This window comes from Gigantopelta aegis, chromosome 7 (genome assembly GCF_016097555.1).
Source record: "Gigantopelta aegis isolate Gae_Host chromosome 7, Gae_host_genome, whole genome shotgun sequence".
Classification (NCBI taxonomy): domain Eukaryota; kingdom Metazoa; phylum Mollusca; class Gastropoda; order Neomphalida; family Peltospiridae; genus Gigantopelta; species Gigantopelta aegis.
Genome location: NC_054705.1, coordinates 18,512,995 through 18,537,846, shown reverse-complemented (window position 1 = coordinate 18,537,846; position 24,852 = coordinate 18,512,995). Strand labels below are relative to the sequence as shown.

At 39.3% G+C, this 24,852-nt stretch overlaps 1 protein-coding gene across 4 annotated transcripts in view; it reads right to left on the bottom strand.

The window, feature by feature from the left end:
• Positions 1–24,852, bottom strand: part of LOC121377092 (solute carrier organic anion transporter family member 4A1-like) — a 182,436-nt gene that overhangs the window by 56,702 nt on the left and 100,882 nt on the right. For all 4 annotated transcript variants that reach the window (XM_041504968.1, XM_041504965.1, XM_041504967.1 and 1 more), the window contains 2 exons: positions 10,102–10,566; positions 6,368–6,756 (listed from right to left, as the gene is read on the bottom strand). In XM_041504968.1, the coding sequence (XP_041360902.1) occupies positions 6,368–6,622 (255 nt within the window). In that variant the 5' untranslated portion in view covers positions 6,623–6,756; positions 10,102–10,566. The remainder of the gene's footprint in view (positions 1–6,367; positions 6,757–10,101; positions 10,567–24,852) is intronic.

Sequence of the window (24,852 nt, the reverse complement as noted above, 5' to 3'; positions counted from 1 at the left end):
TTAAAGGGACAGTCCCTAGTTTTTAAACACTACAGCATATTTTTCACTATTAGAGCCGTTTATGATCACTGAAATCAAACATTACTTATATTTCATTCTTAGATTATCCATTTCCATACAACCAAAGTTTTTCTGGTCATCCTGGTGTTTCTAATACCACAAAATGCATTTTTCATATTTTTAAAAATGCACATGCCTCTGAGAAGTAACGATTATGTAGTAGAGTTTTAGTCTATTTTTAACAGTATTTCACCGTTTCAACGTCACAGACTCTTCTTTCACTCTTGTAACGTTATCCAAATGTGTTACAGGTTTGTAACTTAACCAAAATTAGTGTTAATTTTTCTATTGGTCTGCACCTTTAAAACTATTTTATTATTTAACAATTTAGAATAGATCATTCAATATATTTTTCCACCTGTGACATGCCATTCTTTGATATTCTGTAGATGAAGTTGTTATTCTGTGTGATATTAAAAGACATGAACATGCGTTTGTTAAAGGCATACTGTCACGGATTTAAGGACCTTATTTCACTAAAAATTGATAATAAATAAAAATTACATTAATTGTTGGAAAACAAATCTAGCTATCGCATCACCTTAACTGAACCATGATGGAGTGAAATCCATGTCATCCCTCTCGGCAATTTTAGTTTTTGAATTATGGACCATTGCCATAATTCAATTATTTTTACAAAATGTCATTAATAAATGGTTATGAAGATGGTTGAATAAAGTACATTTAGGGAGAAATCAAATAATTTTTGTTCAGGTAATACTTTGTTAGACCATTAAATAGGTCAGCGATCTGTGACAATATGCCTTTAACTAAGTGATATAAAAATACATGTACATGTACAATAACTCAACATCAGGGAAGAATTATTTCTCTTTTGTTCTCTGTAATAATGTAATGTGAAATATGACAGAAGATTTATTTTCTCTCATTAAAGTTGCTGTGATTTTATGAGAAAAACATACCTTTCCTTTTATGTAGTTCACATAAACTACTGTATGCAATTTATAGCAGGGATGTCAACAGAAAAAAAGTCACAAAAAAAAGTCTGAAATTAAACGCAGTGACAAAACAAGAATGGACAAAACTTGTGAAAAAGTTTATCAAAATCTGTTTTACACCATACAGTTGCAACTATCTGAAACAAATTGTGCAAAATTTGCAGAAAATTAACATCCAGATCTCACACTGTTGGTAGCCGAATTAGCCATTGGCTAATTTTTACAAAAAATGGCTAATAAAATCTGCAAGTGGCTAAAATTTTGGCTAAGCCATTTTCTATCTTCTGATGTAAACAAACGGTTTCATAATCTATCCGACACCTCAAACATACCTTTCCTTTTATGTAGTTCACATAAACTACTGTATGCAAGTTATAGCAGGAATGTCAACATAAAAAAAAAGTCTGAAAATAAGACAAAACTTATGAAAACGGTTATAAAAATGTGTTTTACACCATACAGTTGCAATGTTCTAAAACAAATTGTGCAAAATTTACAGAAAATTAACATCCAGGGCTTATGTTGTCAGTAGCCAAATTAGCCATTGGCTAATTGTTTTACAAAAAGTGGCTAATAAAATTTGCTAGTGGCTAAAATTTTGGCTAAGCCATTTGTATCTTTTGATGTGAACAAACCGTTTCATAATCTATGAAACACCTCAAACATAATAATAATAAGAAATATTCAATTAGCGTCATAGCGATCTCGCGACCGGTGACGAGAAACATGTTATATCCCTGTTATAGGTGTGCCATCACTGGTGCCTTGTATACCAAATTATATTTTAAGTTATTTACATGCTCATATGCATTTGCGATTCAAGCGCAATGTTCTGGACACACACACACACACACACACACACACACACACACACACACACACACAGAGAGAGAGACACACATACATGTAGCTACACACATCTATCTGGGTCTGTGGAGAACAGTGACTGATTTAATGGTTATCTGACAGTGAGTGATTTAATGGTTATCTGACAGTGAGTGATTTAATGGTTATCTGACACAGAGAGATTTAACGGTTATCCGACAGAGAGAGATTTAACGGTTATCCGACAGAGAGATTTAACGGTTATCCGACAGAGAGAGATTTAACGGTTATCCGACAGAGAGATTTAACGGTTATCCGACAGAGAGAGCTTTAATGGTTATCCGACACAGAGAGATTTAATGGTTATCTGACAGAGAGAGCTTTAACGGTTATCCCACAGAGAGAGCTTTAACGGTTATCCGACAGAGAGAGGTTTAACAGTTATCTGACAGAGAAAGATTTAAAGGTTATCCGACAGAGAGAGATTTAAAGGTTATCCGACAGAGAGAGATTTAAAGGTTATCCGACAGAGAGAGATTCAACGGTTATCCGACAGAGAGAGGTTTAACGGTTATCCGACAGAGAGAGGTTTAACGGTTATCCGACAGAAAGAGATTTAACGGTTATCCGACAGAGAGAGAGTTAACGGTTATCCGATAGAGAGAGATTTAACGGTTATCAAACATTTCACCAATGAACTATTAAAACTCACTCTGGGTGGGAGCCAGTATAAGGATCCAAACCCAGCATCTACCCAGAATGCAGGGCTATGGGGGAGGATCCTGGGGAAATGTGCATCACCTCCCCAGAAACTTCCAAACACCATTGAAATTCCACTATATGCGCCAGTGTACATGTATTTTGGAATACCATAGGTAGATCCATGGGGAGGGTGTTGGGGGTGTACATTCCCTCCCCCAAACTTCAATGTACCATGGAAATCCTGCATATAGTACAACTTAGTGTAGGCCTACACCTTTCCCTAGTTACCAGCCTTATATCTGATGGAACCGGCCTCGGTGGCATCGTGGTTAGGCCATCGGTCAACAGGCTGGTAGGTACTGGGTTCGGATCCCAGTCGAGGCATGGGATTTTTAATCCAGATACTGACTCCAAACCCTGAGTGAGTGCTCCGCCAGGCTCAGTGGGTAGGTGTAAACCACTTGCACCGACCAGTGATCCATAACTGGTTCAACAAAGGCCATGGTTTGTGCTGTCCTGCCTGTGGCAAGCACAAATAAAAGATCCTTTGCTGCTAATCGGAAAGAGTAGCCTATGAAGTGGTGTCAGCAGGTTTTGTCTCTCAATATCTGTGTGGTCCTTAACCATATGTCTGACACCATATAACCGTAAAAACAATGTGTTGAGTGCGTCGTTAAATAAAACATTTCTTTCTTAGTTTCTGATGGATAAATGACTGTTTCACTGAGTAACTAAGACTAATATCAGCTGTTACATGTAGGTTTTAACAGATGGCTTATGACCTCTACACCACTGATATGAGGCCGGTTCAAGACTCCAGCGGAGTCATCATATTTTAATTACACACTTGCCATTTGAATGAGCAAGACTTTGTTGAATTATCGGGTTCAAGTACACTGACCTGGTAATATAATGCTAACACACTTGAGCTACCTAGACTGTCTGTACAGGACAGTGGGTTAATCCTTAAAGTTGTTAGTGAGAGATTGGAGCCATTACATTGGTTTACTTATTCTCATGGTGATATCCAATTAAGGTTCAAGCACGCTGTCCTGGGCACCCCCCCCCAGTTATTTTACTTGGGTTAATGGTTATAACTGTTAGAGACTGGAGTCATTACATTGTTTTACTTATTCTCATAGTGATATCCAATTAAGGTTCAAGCATGCTGTCCTGGGCACACACCCCAGTTATTTTACTTGGGTTAATGGTTATAACTGTTAGAGACTGGAGTCATTACACTGTTTTACTTATTCTCATGGTGATATCCAATTAAGGTTCAAGCATGCTGTCCTGGGCACACACCCCAGTTATTTTACTTGGGTTAATGGTTATAACTGTTAGAGACTGGAGTCATTACACTGTTTTACTTATTCTCATAGTGATATCCAATTACGGTTCAAGCACGCTGTCCTTGGCACCCACCTCTGCTATCTGGACTGTCTGTCCAGGCCAGTAGGTTAATGGTTATAACTGTTGGTGAGAGAGAATTTGGAGCCACTATATTGTCTGACTTATTCTCGAGATAATATCCAATTAAGGTTCAAGCACGCAGTCCTGGCCACACAACTCTACTATCTGGGCAATCTGTTCATGACAGTGAGTTAGTGGTTAGCTGCGGAGAGAGGTTAGTTTGTTTTGGTTAAAGGACACCACTAGCACTAGAGCACACTGATGTATTAATCATCAGCTGTTGGATGTCAAAATGTCGAGAGAGAGGAGTCGCTTTATATAGCCCATCCCATTCTCCTACAAGAATGTTTTTTTGTAAATAATTTCAGTTTGGTCTGACGTAAGAAGAATAGTGAAAGTGTTTTGGAAATAACACACAAAAAACCCCCCACCTATTTCTGTGTGAAATTTATAAAACAGTCAGCTCAGAAATAAATAACTTGTAGTAAATTCCACTGTATGAAAAAAAAGGCATTCTCTGTGGGAAGAGGGGCGGGATGTAGACCAAGTGGCAAAGCACTCGCTCGATGCGTGGTCGTTCTGGGATTGATCCCCATTGGTAGGCCCATTGAGCTACTCCTCGTTCCAGCCAGTGCACCACGACTGGTATATCAAAGCCCGTGGTATGTACTACCGTCTGTGGGATGGTGCATATAAAAGATCCCTTGCTGCTAATCGAAAAGAGTAGGCCATGAAGTGGCGACAGCGGGTTTCCTCTCTCAATATATGTGTGATCCTTAACGATATGTCTGATGCTATATAACCGTAAATAAAATGTGTTGAGTGCATTGTTAAATAAAACATTTCTTTCTTTCTTTCTTTCTTTCTGTGGGAAGACTATATAGACCTTCCTATACAGAGCCACTAACCTAAAATCTGGATTGGAGCCGGTATTGGAATTTGAACCCAGTACCCACCATCCTTAAAGCTGATGGCTTACTAATTGTGTCACTGTGTCGTCCAGTAACTAAGACTTCTGTCAGCTGTATGGTTGTCACAGAACAAACATTCCTGTCCTTTTGTGTGGTTTATACGAAGTGTTTTGAGTGTTTGAGTGTGTCATCACTACAGTGTCACGTAAATAGCCTAGTCACACATCACACTATATACACCAACAATAGCCTAGTCACACATCACACTATATACACCAACAATAGACACAGCAAGCCTTGACGGATACCAGCCCAGGGTTAGTACTTCTTACTGTTGTGAAGACTCGAGGTTAACTGTACACATGACTCCTGTCCTCATGGGACTGAGATATACACACATGTAGCTTAGGGGTAGAGCACATGCTTAAACTGTGATGGATGGATGGATGGATGGGTGGATGGATGGGGTGGGTGGATGGATGGATGGATGGATGGATGGATGGATGGTGGGTGGTTGGTGGTGGTTGGTTGGTTGGTTGGTTGGTGGTTGGGTGGTTGGTTGGTTGGTTGGTTGGGTGGATGGATGGATGGATGGATGGATGGATGGATGGATGGATGGATGGATGGATGGATGGATGGATGGATGGATGATGGATGATGGATGAATGATGGATGGATGGATGGATGGATGGATGGATGGATGGATGGATGGATGGATGGATGGATGGGATGGATAACTGAGCTATGGGGTAGAGCATTTTTTAAAACTGTGATGGATGGATGGGTGATTGGGTGGATGGATGGAAAGATGGGTAGATGAATGAATGGATGGAAGTATGGATGGATGGATGGAGAATGGATGAATGGATGGATGGATGGATGGATGGATGGGATGGATGGGATGGATGGATGGGTGATTAGGTGGATGGAATGATGGGTGGATGAATGAATAGACAGAAGTATGGATGGATGAATGAAGAATGGATGGAATGATGGATGAATGGATGGATGGATGGATGGATGATGGATGGATGAATGGATGATGGAATAATAGATGGATGGATGGATGGATGGATGATGGATTAATAGATGGATGGATGGATGGGTTGGTGAGTGAATGGATGGATGGATGAACAGATGGATGGATAACTGACTGACATTCTTCAGTTTAAATACTTATACAGTAATAACACAGGTTTGTTCACCAATTACTGTACCTGTAATTAACATGTACAGGTGTCTCCTTTTACCTGACTGAAAATAAACAACAAGTATATAATTTAAAGCCACTGTGTGTTTGTATGTGTGTGTGTGTGTGTGTGTGTGTGTGTGTGTGCGACAGCCTGTACTATACCTGGCACTTCAAACAACTGACCCCAAATGACCTCAGCTGTTGTCAAATCACCAGTCTGCTTACACAGATCTGTACGTGTGTACTATAGTACTATTTACCTGTATTGTGTGCTGGTGTATATATGCTCTGCAAAACGATCATACCTGAATGGCCGACGCCCAGCACAGCCAGAAAAGAACACAGATGGGGTTCCTAAAACGCTGACAGGTCCTGGGGGTGAACGGCCCCCATCCACATGCCTCCTCTTTCCCCTTCTCTCTATCCACGTGTGTGAAGACACTCTCGCCGGAAGAGTTGGCTGCGGTTTTCCCACCCGACATCGCAGGCGATGTGTTCGCTTCCATAGCCGAGTATTCAATGGGGCGGGACTTCAGGTTTGTCATTGTGACGTTTCTCATTGGTCTTTCTTCTTTCTTTCTTTTTCTCGTCTTCAAGTGCGATGCGGTTGAGTGACTTCAGTCAGTGACCAGCGGTGCAGAAGATTTACAATATGCTTGTCGTAAGTGGTTTTTCGTAATAAACTGGGATTTACCTGCAAGGTATGAATGGAAAATGTGTACGAGTTTGTCAATCAGGACATAATAGGTGTTAACAGTGAGGCTTAATGTGATACCTGGATACAGGTAATTACAGGTAACACACTGAATTGTGCAATTAACCCACATGATTCATGTCTGCCAGTGGAAACAGAAGACATAAATTAGTATGGTATAAAAAAAGAAAAAAAAGAAGAAAAAAAAAGTTTGTTTTGTTTAACGACACCACTAGAGCACATTGATTTATTAATCATCGGCTATTGGATATCAAACATACGGTAATTTTTGACACGGTCATAGAGAGGAAACCTGCTACATTTTTCCATTAGTAGCAAGGGATCTTTTATATGCACTATCCCACAGACAGGATAGCACATACCACAGCCTTTGATATACCAGTTGTGATGCACTGGTTGGAACGAGAAATAGCCCAATGTGGCCACCGATGGGGATCGATCCTAGACCTACCGCACATCAGGTGCACCAGGCGCATGCTACAATGGTATAACTGGCCTTGGTGGTGTTAAGCAATCGGACATAAGGCTGACAGGTACAGAGTTCGCAGCCCAGTACCGGCTCCCACCCAAGCGAGTTTTAACAAATTAATGGGTAGATGTAAGACCACTACACCCTCTTCTCTCTGACTAACCACTAACAACTAACCCACTATCCTGGACAGACAGCCCAGATAGCTGAGGTGTGTGTGCCCAGGACAGTGTGCTTGAACCTTAATTGGATATAAGCATGAAAATAAGTCAAAATGAAATGAAAATCACCAGAGATGCAAGTTTTAGCAGCCACCTAAAAGTATACACTTCCCACTGGTAGGGACAGTCCTGAGTTTACAACCATTGTAAAATGTTTAAAGGGACAGTCCTGAGTTTACAACCATTGTAAAATGTTTAAAGGGACAGTCCTGAGTTTACAACCATTGTCAAATGTTTAAAGGGACAGTCCTGAGTTTACAACCATTGTCAAATGTTTGAAGGGACAGTCCTGAGTTTACAACCATTGTCAAATGTTTGAAGGGACAGTCCTGAGTTTACAACCATTGTCAAATGTTTAAAGGGACAGTCCTGAGTTTACAACCATTGTCAAATGTTTGAAGGGACAGTCCTGAGTTTACAACCATTGTCAAATGTTTGAAGGGACAGTCCTGAGTTTACAACCATTGTCAAATGTTTAAAGGGACTGTCCTGAGTTTACCATTGTAAAATGTTTAAAGGGACAGTCCTGAGTTTACAACCATTGTAAAAAATTTAAAGGGACAGTCCTGAGTTTACAACCATTGTAAAAAAATTAAAGGGACAGTCCTGAGTTTACAACCATTGTAAAAAAATTTAAAGGGACAGTCCTGAGTTCACAGGAATCTTTTATATGCACAATTCCACAGACTGGATAGCACATACCACAGCCTTTGATATACCAGTTGTGTTACACTGGCTGGAATGAACAATAGCCCAATGGGTCAACCGATGAGGATTGATCCCAGATTGACCGCTCACCAATGGGACACTTTACCACTGGGCTATGTCCCATCCTGGGCTCTTTTATATATATATGCACCATCCCACAGACCGGACAGGACATACCACAGCTTTTTATATACCAGTTGTGTTACACTGGCTCGAACGAGAAATAACCCAATGGATCCACCAATGGGGATCGATTCCAGACCGACGGCTCATCAAGGGGACACTTTACCACTGGGCTAAGTCCCGCCCACTTCAGTATGCAAATACATGTATAATCTTTACAGAAGATTTTTTTCTATGGAATGTAAATCACTCACCTGGAGCTTATTAGGTGAGCATTTTATCACTCACCTGGAGCTTATGAGGTGAGCTTTTTATCACTCATCTGAAGCTTATGAGGTGAGCTTTTTATCACTCACCTGGAGCTTATGAGGTGAGCTTTTTATCACTCATCTGAAGCTTATGAGGTGAGCTTTTTATCACTCACCTGGAGCTTATGAGGTGAGCTTTTTATCACTCACCTGGAGCTTATGAGGTGAACGTCTCTTCACTCACCTGATATTCTTAAACGTAAAGAACTGACTGAGCAATCACAGGAAAACAAAATATATATTTAACTATAATATAAGCAGCAACAAATTAAGCATACATGTCTAACATGTCTAATGTGTGTCACTGGAAACACTGTTACACAGAGTTCATCAACAAGGATGTATACAACAGACATTAAAGGTGTGGTACATTGTGATGTACATGTCTGGCAAATAAGTGATTTATTAGTCTGTTGTTGTTTTGACAAACCAGGAAACAACTGGTTAATAAGGATGGGTACAGTAAAACCTCTCAAAACAGAACCTCTCTCAATAGCGGACGTTTTTCATGGTCCCTTTTTAAATATAGATCTGTTGAGAACCTTTCTAAACAGGATACCTCTTAAAATTGGACTTTTTACTTGGTCCCGAAAGGTGCCCAGTTTAGAGAAGTTTCTTCACTGTATAATGTAATATATATCAATAGACAATACAATTTTTTTTTTTTTTTTTTGCTAAATGTTAAAATCTAAAATACATATAAATAAATAAATAAGGGGCTTTAGATCTTATTAATTCATTTCATTTATTTTTAGCTATTTTTGTGCTTATTATCCAATTAAGGTTCAAGCATGCTGTCCTGGGCACATATTTCACCTATCTGGACCATCTATCCAGGACAGAGGGTTAGTGATTAGTTGTTAGTGTGAGAGAGAGTCTCAGTTGGTAGACCGCTGGCCTTAGGTCAGTTGGTAGACCGCTGGTCGAAGATCAATTGATAGACCGCTGGTCGAAGGTCAATTGGTAGACTGCTGGCCATAGGTCAGTTGGTAGACTGCTAGCCATAGGTCAATTGGTAGACTGCTGGCCGTAGGTCAATTGGTAGACTGCTGTCTGTAGGTCAGTTGGTAGACCGCTGGCCTGAGATACTTGGGTTATAGGATTAAACCTCATAGGCTGACCCACTGGGGGTTTTCCCATCCCAACCAGAACCACATGACTGGTATACCATAGGCCATGTGCTCTAGTGCTATAGTGGAAAAAAAGAAAAAGTGTTTTTTTTTTAACGACACCACTAGAGCACATTGATTTAGTAATTAATCATCGGCTATTGGATGTCAGACATTTGGTAATTCTGACTCGTAGTCATCAGAGAAAACCTGCTACATTTTTCCATTAGTAGAAAGGAATCTTTTATATGCACCATCCCACAGACAGGATAGCACATCTGACCATGTATGTCCAGTTAACCTCATTGTTGGTTTGTGTTCTGTAGGGTCTGACCACCTTAGTGTTAACAATATTTCTTGATACACTACCTTTAATTTGCACTCACCATGTCACAATTTATCTTCAAGTAATGTTGTCCACATGTCACTTATAAGTCTCCACTCCTTGGGACATGAATTACTTCTCTCCCCTTGCAACACAAACACATCAACATCTTCGCACCTCGCTCTCCAAAAGGTTAGAGTTTTAAGGGCAGCTCAAGCACAGCCAATTCTGTTGGCAAAATTGTAGACTGTTCAGCAAACATTTTTACATGTTCCACACATTTATAGTTTCCATCTTCCCCACTGGGGCAAGTAGGCTGAAGAATTTTGTTCAACTTTGTGAGGAGGTCAGTTGAAGAGAAAAAACAGGAGGTGAAGGGAGGTTATGGGTGGGGTGTGGATGTCGGCACCAAGGTGTCCATTAATTCTGAGATCCTCTCACAACTAGAGTTATTTAGAGTTGTTTTGAAACAGCCATATTTCTCTACACCATCAACCATCAATTTTAGAACAGGTTAACTGTTAATCTGAAAGAAAAAAAGAAACTTTATTAATGAAACAGAAAACAATTACTTTAAACTAGAAAAATTATTATAAAAACCTTTATAAATTCCTACGCCAGTGGTTTGTTTTGTTTAACAATACCACTAGAACACATTGATTTATTAATGATCAACTATTAGATGTCAAACATTTGGTAATTTTGACTTATAGTCTTAGAAAGTAAACCTGCTACATTTTTCCATTAGTGGCAGTGGACTTTTTATATGCACCACCCTATAGACAGGATAGCACATACCACAGCCTTTGATATACCAGTCATGATGCACTGGCTGGAATGAGAAATAGTCCAATAGGCCCACCAATGAGCACCGATCCCAGATGACCATGCATCGGGTACATACTTTACTACTGGGCTACGTCCCACCACTTAGTCAGAGGAAACCCGCTACATTTTTCCATTAGTAGCAAGGAATCTTTTATATGCACCATCCCACAGACAGGATAGCACATACCATGGCCTTTAACCAGTTGTGGTGCACTGGTTGGAATAAGAAAAAATCCCAATCAGCTGAATGGATCAACCGATGTGGTTCGATCCTGCGACACAAGCACATCAAGTGACCGAGCTAACTCCTGTTCCAGATTTCTCTCAAAACCAGATCAGTAACAGAACAGACCCTCTCTATACTGGACACCCCTTAAAACCAGGTGTCCGGTTTAGAGGTGTCTCACTGTACATATAGTATATTAACAGAAAAATGTCATGGCTTTTGATTAATTCTACAGTTCGCTGCACCTCAAACAAGTGCTCTACCACTAAGCTAAATTTCAGCCATAAATAAAAAGAGGAAATACTTTTGCAACTTAGAAAACCGGCCTCAGTGGTGTCGTGGTTAGGCCATCAGATATAAGGCTGGTAGGTACAGGGTTCGGAGCCCGGTACCGGCTCCCACTCAAAGCGAGTTTTTACGACTCAATGTGCAACACCACTATACTCTCTTCTTTCTCACTAACCACTAACCCACTGTCCTGGACAGACAGCTCATATAGCAGAGGTGTGTACCCAGGACAGCGTGCTTGAACCTTAATTGGATACAAGCACGAAAATAAGTTGAAATGAAATGTAAATGAGATGGAATTGGTCACTGGCGATATTAAGTCCGGGGTAGGCGTGCCTGAATTAACCTTCATGATATATGGGCACGTAAAAAGCATTCCCTTCCCTTGTAACTGAGATGAGGTGATTTTTATGAGCTTATCACACTAAGTGGTGCACATGTAAATATACATGTATGCTGCAAAATCAAATGCCATAGATAACAGTAATATATTTACGTTGGTAAAATTACAACATGCAGAATTTCTAAATATTGTGACAAAACAGAAAGAAAAAAGTGTTTTATTTAATGACGCACTCAACACATTTTATTTATGGTTATATGGCGTCAGACATATGGTTCAGGACCACACATATTTTGAGAGGAAACCCGCTGTCGCCACTACATGGGCTACTCTTCCGATTGGCAGCAAGGGATCTTTTATTTGCGCTTCCCACAGGCAGGATAGCACAAACCATGGCCTTTGTTGAACCAGTTATGGATCACTGGTCGGTGCAAGTGGTTTACACCTACCCATTGAGCCTTGCGGAGCACTCACTCAGGGTTTGGAGTCGGTATCTGGATTAAAAATCCCATGCCTCGACTGGGATCCGAACCCAGTACCTACCAGCCTGTAGACCGATGGCCTGCCACGACGCCACCGAGGCCTGTCATATTGTGACAAATGCTGTCAGTGGTAGGGCTAGTAGTTAATGTGTAATTGAAAGATGGGTGTACTTCAAAATTTGACCCAGTGAAATATAATTTAGAGTAGTGCTACAGTTTGATTTGTTTAACGGCACCACTAGAGCACACTGACTAATTAATCATCAGCTATTTGATGTCAAACATTTGGTAATTCTGATTCGTATTTCCTGCCCCGAGTCAGACCACCGATCATATCGGAGGCCGGACTTGGGGTAGGTGTGTTCGAAACCATAGAGGTATAGGAGCATGTTAAAACCATATCTAATCTAATCTGATTTGTAGTCATCAGAGGAAACTCGCTAAATTTTTCCGAACGCAGAAAGGGATCATTTATATGCATTTTTCGCACAGACAGGAAAGCACATATACTATGGCAATTGACCAGTTATGGTGCACTGGTTGGAACGAGAAAAACCCCAATCAGTTGAATGGATCCACAGAGGTGTTTTGATCCTGTGATGCAAGCACCTCAAGCGAGCAGTCAACCGACTGAGCTAAATCCTACCCCTGGCAGTATAGTTTGAATGCTGGGTGTACATTGCACTTTGAACTTTGACCCAGTGAAATATAATTTGGTGTAGTGCTACCTACAGAAACCATGGGGTTTTTTAAAAGTTTGACCTCTGAAACAAACTTTTGTAAAACTGCACCTTGTTGTAAACAGTCTTTTTGTTTTACTGTTAATCTGATAGTAATAACACACTGGCAGAATTACGCACACACAGTGGCTGTAAAAAAAAAATTCTACAGCAATTAAAAAGAATCGGAAAGAAAAAAAAAAAAAACCAGAAGAAAAAAAAACATCTAACTGAAGCAAGTGTCTGTTAAGAACGTTTTTAATCTCCATCCATTTTTTATATTTTATTTCAACAGCTGTGGTTTTCTGTGAGAAAAGATAACACAAGTTCTATTTATTTTCGTACCGTTTTTTCACTTGGGTTACGCCAAGCAGGAACTGAAAAAACAAATCTGGTACTACACTAACGTGAAGATATGCGAAATGAGCGTCACATATTTCGGCAATATATTCTCGGTTTTATCTCAATTTTGGTTCTTTCTTATTTTCTTTTTCTGGGTTTTTTTTTTTTCCTCCCCATTATACTGCATCAGCATTCATATATAGCTGTCAAAAGATAACAAAATCTCAAAATTTGAAATATACTTGAACCTGTTCAACTGTTAACCAGTTATTTGGGGGGGGGGGGGGGGGTTTCAAAATTTTTGACTGTGGGAAACAGCTGCTTTTTAATAAACAATTTTTTTTTCATGCTGGTGTGTTGTTAAACATTCATTCATTAAATCCCTCCCTCCCTCCCTCCCTCTCTCCCTCTCTCTCTCTCTCTCTCTCTCTCTCTCACCCACACATCCAAAAGATGATAATTAATTAATCCATGTGCAGCTGAAGTGACAAGGACTGGGATGTGGAGTTGGAGGAGAAAGGAAGAGCTGCCAGATCAGCAAGAAAGAAGAATGAATTCAAAGGAGAAAAAGGAAAGGGGACAATGGAATGAATGAATGAATGAATGAATGAATGTTTAACGACACTCCAGCATAAAAAATACACATCGGCTATTGGGTGTCACAAATGGTAAGTAATGTATTAATGAATGAATGATGAGAAAGGGGACAATGGAATACCAAAATAAAAAGTGTGTTTTGTTTAACCACACCACTAGAGCACATTGATTAATTAATCATAGGCTCTGCCGCTAATAAAGCTGGTCTGACCCACGGCACTAACTAACGACCGCCGGTAGTAGGGGTGCATAGTAGGTGGTTACAAATGCCTCTTAACAATGCCAGAAGTAACTACTGAACACTCCCCGAAGTGGTCAGACTAAGCCCACAGCTAAAAGCTGATGGGGAATGGAAGGTGTGTGGCACAGATAGCCACAAGAAACAAGCACCTGTCGCAGTTGGAGAGACAAGGACTGGGATGTGGAGGTGGACAGCGAAAGTAGTTGAAAGATAGAAAGAGTTGCCAGATCGGGAAGAAATGAGATGGAATTCAAAGGAGAGAAAGGAAAGGCGGCAGTGGGATAAAAAAAAATAATAATAAAAAATTAATCATAGGCTATTGGAAAGAAAGAAAGAAATGTTTTATTTAATGATGCACTCAACACATTTTATTTACGGTTATATATGCGTCAGTCATATGGTTATGGACCACACAGATTTTGAGAGAAAACCTGCTGTCGCCACTACATGGGCTACTCTTTCTGATTAGCAGATAGGGATCTTTTATTTGCACTTCCCACAGGCAGGATAGCACAAACCATGGCCTTTGTTGAACCAGTTATGGATCACTGATCGGTGCAAGTGGTTTACACCTACCCACTGAGCCTTGCTGAGCACTCACTCAGGGTTTGGAGTCGGTATCTGGATTAAAAATCCCATGCCTCGACTGGGATCCGAACCCAGTACCTACCAGCCTGTAGACCGATGGCCTAACCACGACGCCACCGAGGCCGGTCGGCTATTGGATGTCAAACATTTGATAATTCTGACACATGGTCATCAGAGGAAACCCGCTACATTTTTCCTAATGCAGCAAGGGATGTTTTACATGCTCTTTCCCACAAACAGGAAAAAACATACAACAGTCTTTGACCAGTTGTGGTGCACTGGTTGGAACGAGAAAATACCCAATCAGTTGAATGCATCCATGGAGATGATTCGATCCTGCGATGCAAGCACCTCAAGTGAACACTCAACCAACTGAGCTAAATCCCGCCCCTAGAAAAATAAATAACAATCATCAATGTGCTCTAGTGGTGTTCTAGTTAAACAAACAAATTTCCATCCATCCATCCATCCATCCATCCATCCATCCATCCATTGCTCCATCAAAATCCAAGATTTTATTTTCTTTATAAAATTATTATTCATCAGAATTCTAGGTTTTACTTGTACCAAAAAGTCCACATGAAATCAACAAAACACAAAAAAAGAAGACTTTTTTTTTTTAAATAAATAAAACTTGACGTTTTGCACTTAAAATCAACCCCATGACAATATACTGCAAAATTGTTTACAATAACTGTCAAAATATTGCAGTATATATGAAACTTGAGAATATAATTTTTTAATGTTTTCAACTATCCTTATCATACATGTACAATAAAAATATTACACTAAGATAACATTTTCAATGATTAAACTGTAAATCACTTCTTTTTTTCTCACTCCCTCTCTCTCTTTTTTATTTTTAAATTTTATCTCATGATATAACATTACCTTTTTACGGAGGCCATTTTGCAACTGGCTACAGAAACCATGAACTATCTTAGACATTTAAGAATTTTAAACAGCGCCAGAGAAGAGATGCAAGAATTAAATTAGCATAATGATTGGACCAATTTCCACATGCATGATCCCAGACATCGTAAACTGGGCAGTTAATTACTGGGAACTAACGGAAACTCTTTACGAGTGAAGTGTGCATGTAAACGAACAGGTATATTGATAGATAATTAATTAAGTGGCAGGTAAACGGAATCCCTCGTTAGCTTTGGGAGCTATGATGTGTCTGTGCTCTATTACACAGGTACTTAAACACAGCTATCAAAGAAACTAGGAAACCGGCCTCGGTGGTGTCATGGTTAAACCATCGGACATGAGGTTGGTAGGTACAGGGTTCGCAGCCCGGTACCGGCTCCCACCCAGAGCGAGTTTTAACGACTCAATGAGTAGGTGTAAGACCACTACACACTCTTCTCTCTCACTAACCACTAACAATTAACAACTAACCCACTGTCGTGGACAGACAGCCCAGATAGCTGAGGTGTGTGCCCAGGACAGTGTGCATGAACCTTAAGTGGATATAAGCACGAAAATAAGTTGAAATGAAATGGAACTAGAGACTTTCCATGTGGATGTGTTGGTGACTCGCTATTTTTAGTATAGTGGTTTTATTTTATTTATTTATTAACAAAAAATTCTTAATTAATTAATTAATTTATTTATTATTTATTTACTTAAGAATTGACAAAAGTATCAATGAAGTTTACACGAACAATACTACAGGCATATTTAAAGCTAAACAAAATAAATGCAGTTATGTATCGTTAAAGTATGCATACAAAATTTATTATAAGATTTGACCGCAATTATTTTTTGGTTCATGCAAGTATGAACCGAAAAAACGATGTGCACATTGTATGACTCCACGTACTTCAACAATACATAACTGCATTTATTTTGTTTAGCTTTAAATACGCCTGTAGTATTGTTTGTGTAAACTTCATTGATACTTATGTCGCGTAAGAATGCAAACGTTCATTCACTATTATTTTAATTGGGTGATTTTTGTAAATGACATAATTTTGATAAGCGACGTCATTTTCTCTAGCTGCTGTGCATTTCTACGGATCATTTAGTTATACTGGAAGGAATTATCCTATTTGTGTTTACATTTTATAAAAGTGAATGAAGGAACGTATCTAACATTTATGCTGTCGGTGGAACTGTTTAATTTTCGCCAACAGCTGTAGAACATCACTTATAAGTAAGTTACAGGCGTGAAGTTTCCTACATGATTTCTTTGGCTGCCGACCGAGTCTCATGCTATGATTAGAGTTTTTTTCTGTTTTTTCTTTTTAAATCAATGCATAAGAATCTACATGTCTACTCTGCTATAGCAATTTCCATTCATTTATTGTATACATTTTTTTTATTGCTTTTGTAGCTTTCACGTGTGTTTTCCTCAAAATAACTAAATATGGTTGCCTGAACAATACAGCTTGTTGCACAAAAGTAGTACGAGTCAGTGGGGGGGGGGGGGGGGGGTAGTAGTAGGTGTGGCTTAATTTTTTTCAGTTCATCGAGATAAGAACGAAAAAAAGTAAGCACCTCTAGACCAATCAGATTGCCGTAAAGTGTATAGATGCAAAGAAAATTTAATTATATTAAATTACATGTATATTATAATTATATTATTATATTACATACATTTATATTATATTATATTATATTATATTATATTATATTATATTATATTATATTATATTATATTATATTATATTATATTATATTAATTATAATTTCCTAATCAAGCCTCACTCTATGGATAGATATAGATTTTTTTTCTCATACCAATCAGCTTTCCATGACTAGTACATCAAAGGTTCCGGTATGTGCTGCCTTGTCTGTTGATCCTTTCATGCAACTAGTTAGTGTTTTGTAATATACATTTAGGAAATATATATTCATTTCAACTTATTTTCGCGCTTATATTCAATTAAGGTTCAAGCATGCTGTCCTGGGTACAGTCCTCAGCTACATGTATCGGAATTATCTGTGCAGAACAGGGTTAGATGTTACCGGTTAGTGGTTAGTGAGAGAGAAGAGGGTGTAATGGTCCTACACCTACCCATTGAGTTGTTTAAACTCATTCTGGGTGGGAGCCGGTACCGGGATGCAAACCCAGTACCTACCAGTCTTGTGTCTGATGGTTTAACCACGGCACCACTGAGGTCGGTTGAAATACATACATTATATCACAGTTTACCCACTGACAGTAAAGCACATACCACAGCCTTTAATATATGAATTATGTTATTCAATCAAATTTAATATTTCACAATTTTAGCTGCAGACTCAGTCTTGTGAATTTATTTCTGATTTGTCACATCATGAGACTTTCTTTTTTTTTTGGTCAGTCTGAAATGACAATTTGCACTCATAATGATTGGAAACGAGATAATGATTGGAAATGAGGAAGTTGGATGAGGTTGAGTTGTACAATTTTAATTACTTACTTATGGGGTGTTGAGTAGCAGAATTGATTTCCCTTAGTGGACAGTGTTTTGCCATTCCAACCAGTGCTTCACAACTGAGATATTAATTAGAGGTCAAGGAATGTGTGTGTTATACATGTGTATATACCTATCTGTTGTGTGTGACCGTTGAACTCACTAGAATAGGGACTTAAGACAATAGATACAACCTTAACACAAAACTAGGATTCACACACAGACTACACGCTCACTGCATCAGTACACAGGGTGCATTGACTAATGATAACAATGCACCCGCCCCATTTAATGGCCCAGCACGTACTCTAATAAGGAACCGGACAAAAGAATACCGGTTCCAAGTACACAATTGCAATGCACCCGGGGGAAGCTGAACAAAAGAATATCGGCCTCCCCCATCCAAACCCCCAATACTTGCTGCTGGTAATAACTTGGTACTTGGTGATGCCTCGACCAGAAGCGGTCAGGCCCTTTATAAGGGCCCTATGGGCAACCTAGGGAGACACCACAACATCATAGAGGTCTAAAATTAACGAGCTACTCTCGATTCACTAATATCAAAACCTATATTAGCTCAGCCATTTACCTTTCGACCGACCATTCAAAATTGCGCCAAATTCCCTCAATCAAAATTGTGCACCCTTTTCTTTTTGGCATTTAACTGCTCCATTCAAATTCCATAGCACCACCACCACCCCCACCCGCCTGCTACCGATTTGATCGTGCTGCTGGTGCTCCCTTGCACCTGCCAGTGCAGGCGATCCCTCCTCTCCCCTCCCCCCACCTTTCCTGTCATGGACGGAGGAGCCGGCCAAGGCCGGCTCTTGTGCCCACGACAGGCATGCGCTACAACAGCTTGTTCTGAATGTGCACGTTAAACCCTATGACATGACATGACGTGTGACAACTCGAATGAGGTGCTTTGGTTTTTCCCTGTCCCCATGAGTGGTATATTAAAGGCTGTGGTTGTTGCTAATATTGCAGGTTTTCTATAAGACTATACATGTATGTCACAATTATCACATGTTTGACATCCTATAGCCAATGTCCTCTAGTGGTGTCCTTGACAAAACAAGGTTTTACTTTGTTGAAAAGTCTTCATAATAAATCTGATTGCTCACTGTAAAAGTAGGTCATGTAATATGGGATGTTTCCTCTCAACAGGTAGACCAAGTTTTATAATTACCACATGATTCCTAATAGCCATATTTTAAAATGTGCTGGGGTGTTACATTCCTTTTCTTTCCTAATAGATGTAGTTTAAATGTTCTGGAGTGTAGTTTAAAAGGTGCTAGGGGAATAAAAATGCTTCTTTCAATTCTTAACAGTCAGTTTATAATGTACTGACATGTTATTAAATATTTCTTTAAATTCTTTATAACCAGTTTAAAATATGCGGTGGTTTCATAAAAACATTTCTTGCAATTTCTAACAGTGAGTTTAAAATACTGGGGTGTTGTTAAATGTTTGTTTCAATTACTAATGGCCAGTTTAAAATGTGCTGGGGTGTCATTAAAAACATTTTAACTTCTAACGACCATATTAAAATGTGCTGGGCTGTTGTTAATACATTTCAATTCCTAAGGGTGGGTTTAAAAAAAACCATTTAAATTACTAATGTCCAGTTTAAAATGTGCTGGAGTGTTGTTAAAAACATTTTAATTTTTAACAGTCAATTAAAAATGTACTGGGGTGTTGCTAAAAAAAATTCAATTCCTAATAGGTATTGTTTAAAATGTGCAGGGGTGTTGTTAAAAAAGATTTCCATTCTTAATGGCCAGTTTAAAATGTGCTGGGGTGTTGTTAAAAAAGATTTCCATTCTTAATGGCCAGTTTAAAATGTGCAGGGGTGTTGTTAAAAAAGATTTCCATTCTTAATGGCCAGTTTAAAATGTGCAGGGGTGTTGTTAAAAAAGATTTCCATTCTTAATGGCCAGTTTAAAATGTGCTGGGGTGTTGTTAAAACATTTCAATTTTTAACAGTCAATTAAAAATATGCTGGGGTGTTGTTAAGTTTAAAATGTGCAGGTGTGATGTTAAAAATTTGTTAATACCTATTGGCCAGTTTAAAATGTGCAGGGGTGATGTTAATTTTTTTCTTTTTTAATACCTATTGGCCAGTTTAAAATGTGCAGGGGTGATGTAAAAAAAAAAAAAAATTTAATACCTATCGGCCAGTTTAAAATGTGCAGGGGTGATGTTCATTTTTTTTTTTTTTTAATACCTATCGGCCAGTTTAAAATGTGCAGGGGTGATGTTAATTTTTTTTTTTTTAATACCTATCGGCCAGTTTAAAATGTGCAGGGGTGATGTTAAAATGTTAGACTGCCTATCAGCCAATTTAAAATGTGCAGGGGTACGTTAGAGTACAGACACATTGGCCATATCAAGGTTCCTGTTATTGAAAACTATTCAATTATTTCCCATGTGAACTGAAAACGTGAGAAGCACAATTAAAGAATTAATTGCAGAAATGATACACCTCTAATACGTCTATTTTACAAACAAAATACGGCATCATTTGTCATCAATGACATTATCTATAGGCCGTCCCACATGGAATGCTTTTTTTCATATTATGGATTTACTATAAGTTATTTATTTCTAAGCGGATTGATTTGTAAATTGCACACAAAAAAATAGTATTTATTTGTTATTTCCAAAACACTTTTACTTTTCTTCTTACTGCAACTGAAACTAAAAATATTTACAGAAAACATTTTTATACAATGATGGGACAGACAATAGCTACATCGTAAAATATAACAGGCTTCCTGTATGACACGGCAAAAAACCCAACACCCTCATCCAAACAACAAACACAAGAATTCGTGGGAATTAAATGTCTCACCTATCATAAAATATTTTACTGCACTGTAATCAACGTCCATGGGTGAAACTATAAACCAAGTTTCACTGACCTAGTTCTTACAGTTTGTGTGAAACCAGTCTGGTTAGAGATTTTCAGAGCTACAATATCATAAAACAGCTGTAGGCTATGGCATCAATGAAAGATTTTTTTTTATCACAATCAACACATTTTATTTATGGTTATATGGCCTCTGACATATGGGTTAAGAACCACACAGATATTGAGAGAGGAAACCTGCTGTCGCCACTTCATGGGCTACTCTTTTCGATTAGCAGCAAGGGATCTTTTATATATGCACCATTCCACAGACAGGGTAGTACATACCACGGCCTTTGATATGCCAGTCGTGGTGCACTGGCTGGAACGAGAAATCACTAGGACATCATAACCTATGATGGTTTTACGGTTCTATCACACACACTCTCACTCTCTTTCTTTCTCCCCCTCCTTTCTCTCTCCTTCCCTCTTTCTCATTCTCTCTCCCCCCTTCTCTCGCACTCTCTCTCTCTCTCGCACTCTCTATCTCTCTCTCGCACTCTCTCTCTCTCTCTCTCTCTCTCTCTCTCTCTCTCTCTCTCTCTCGCTCTCTGTGTGTGTGAACTGTATTTTGAAACATAATTTAACTGATCATCTTGTTTTACATCCTGTTTCATACGCCAAAGGCTTGTATACAATAAAATTAATTTTTAAATCTAATCTTGATCTTATTTTAATTACCACACTAAAGCCTAGTGCCTAGCCAGACTGAACCTAACTTTTACGTTATCTTTATGTTATTATAATTGAAGTCGAATACATTGTAGCTAGCCAGACTGAACCTAACTTTTACGTTATCTTTATACCGGCCTCAGTGACGTTGTGGTTAGGCCATCAGTCTACAGGCTGGTAGGTACTGGGTTCGGATCCCAGTCGAGGCATGGGATTTTTAATCCAGATACTGACTCCAAACCCTGAGTGAGTGCTCCACAAGGCTCAATGGGTAGGTGTAAACCACTGTACCGACCAGTGATCCATAACTGGTTCAACAAAGACCATGGTTTGTGCTATCCTGCCTGTGGGAAGTGCAAATAAAAGATCCCTTGCTGCTAATCGGAAGAGTAGCCCATGTAGTGGCGACAGCGGGTTTCCTCTCAAAATCTGTGTGGTCCTTAACCATATGTCTGCCGCCATATAACCATAAATAAAATGTGTTGAGTGTGTCGTTAAATAAACCATTTCTTTCTTTCTTATCTTTATGTTAGTTTATCCTACAATCATTGTTTTTGTTTGCTAATTAAAGCAAAGACATAAATGTATGCCAGCAGATTGTGACTTTTGAAGTCACGCATACATAGATATGCATTACAAAATCGCTCATCTAGGTCATCGTATAATGTACGTAAAATAAATGAAATAAATGTTTTTCCCTTTAATGTTTGTTGTATTTAATGACACCACTGGAGCACATCGATTAAGTAATCATCGGATTTGAAAGATTTGGTAATTGTGACTCGTAATCATCAGAGGAAAGCCACTACATGTTTTCTAATGCAGCAAGGGATTGTAGGATAAAAATAATAGCTAGATAACAACGTAGGAAATCAGCTTTATCCTGTTCAGGCTGAAGTGGATATTCTGCTTGGTAAACCTCTCAATATCCTGCGCCATTAACTAGTCATTCTCTATATAACTACCACACGGAAGTCTTAGTGCTAGCCAGACTGAGTGGAGAAATGATGCAAGCATCGGCCTAAGTAGTCTCGTAATTAAGCCACTGGATATACGGCTGGTAAAAAAAAAGTAAAGTTTGTTTTATTTAACGACGCCACTAGAGCACATTAATTTTTTATCTTATCATCGGCTATTGGACGTCAAACATATGGTCATTCTGACACTGTTTTTTAGAGGAAACCCGCTATCGCCACATATACTACTCTTTTACGACAGGCAGCAAGGGATCTTTTATTTGCGTTTTCCCACAGGCAGGATAGCACAAACCATGGCCTTTGTTGAACCAGTTATGGATCACTGGGTCGAGACATATGGTTAAAACCAACAGATTTTGGAGGAAACCCGCTGTCACCACTACTACTCTTCCGATTAGCAAGGGATCTTTTATTTGCGGCAGGATAGCACAAACCATGGCCTTTGTTGAACCAGTTATGGATCAGGTCGATTGGTTTACACCTACCCATTGAGTCGGTCATCTGGATTGAAAATCCCATGCCTCATCTGGGATCCAAACCCAGTACCTACCAGCCTGTAGACTGATGGCCCAACCACGATGCCACCGAGGCCAGTCTAAGGCTGGTAGGTACAGGGTTCGCAGCCCGATACCGGCTCCCACCCAGAGATTTTAATGACTCAGTGGGTAGGTGTAAGACCACTACACAGACTTCTCTTTCACTAACCAGTTACATGAAAGGACCAACAGACAAGGCAGCACATACCAGAATCTTTGATGTACTATAATCATGGAAAGCTGACTGGAATGAAAAACAAAATGTATCTATTCATTGAGTGTAAGACCACTACACCCTCTTTTCTCTCATTAACCACTAACCAACTAACAACTAACCCACTGTCCTGGACAGACAGCCCAGATATCTGAGGTGTGTGTGCCAAGAGCAGCGTGCTTGAACCTTCATAAGTTGAAATGAATTATGCAAGCTGTGCAAAGAGGTGGCAAGATGGGGGGAGGGGGCGTGTCAGAGAAGCTGAAAGGTTAACAATATAAAGATGGGTTATAATGTCATATGTTTGTAATCCTATAGGTTTACTGGCTGTGGAATGCTGTCATGTATACACCCACCCTGTAAAAACAGCTGTTCCTTGACAGGTGTGACCTAGAAATAATTGTGTATATATACTACATCTCTTACCAAGGTGTGTTGCAGATAATGATAAGCAAATACCAGACTCTGTGGTGTCATGGTCAAGCCATCGGACATAAGTCTGGTAGGTACAGGGTTCGCAGCCCGGTACTGGCTCTCACCCTGAGTGAGTTTTAACGACTCAATGGGTAGGTGTAAGACCACGACACCCTCTTCTCTCTCGCTAACTACTAACAACTAACAACTAATCGACTGTCCTTGATCCAAATAAGGTTCACAGATGCTGTCCCAGGCATACACCTCAGCTGTCTGGGCTGACTGTCCAGGACAGGCAGTTAGTTGTTAGTTGTTAATGGTTAGTGAGAGTTATTAATGGTTAGTGAGAGGGAAGAGGGTATCGTGGTTAAGCCATCGGACATAAGTCTGGTAGGTACAGGGTTCGCAGCCCATTACTGGCTCCCACCCAGAGCAAGTTTTAACGACTCAGTGGGTAGGTGCAAGGCCACTACACCCTCTTCTCTCTCACTAACTACTAACAACTAACCGACTGTCCTAGACAAACAGCCTATGTAGCTGATGTGTGTGTGTCCAGGACAGCGTGTTTGAACCATAATTGGATATAAGCACGAACATAAGTTGAAATGAAATGATAAGCAAATGTTGATTAATTTTTTTATCGCTAATCTGTTTGAATACATTAAAATTTTAAACTATTTGTTAGTTGCTGTCAATTTAATTAGAAAGTTAAAGTTTGGTTTGTTTAACGACACCGCTAGAGCACATTGATTTATTAATCATTGGCTATTTGATGTCAAACATTTGGTAATGCGACATTCAGTATTAGTTTCTTTTGTTTAACGACACCACTAAAGCACATTGATATATTAATCATCGGCTATTGGGGATGTGAAACACTTGGTAACTCTGACTCGTAGTCAATAGGAGAAACCCGCTACATGTTCTTAATGCAACAAGGGATCTGTTATATGCACAGACAAGAAAGCACATACCACGCCTTTGACCAGTTGTGGTGCACTGGTTGGAACAAGAAAAAACTCAATCA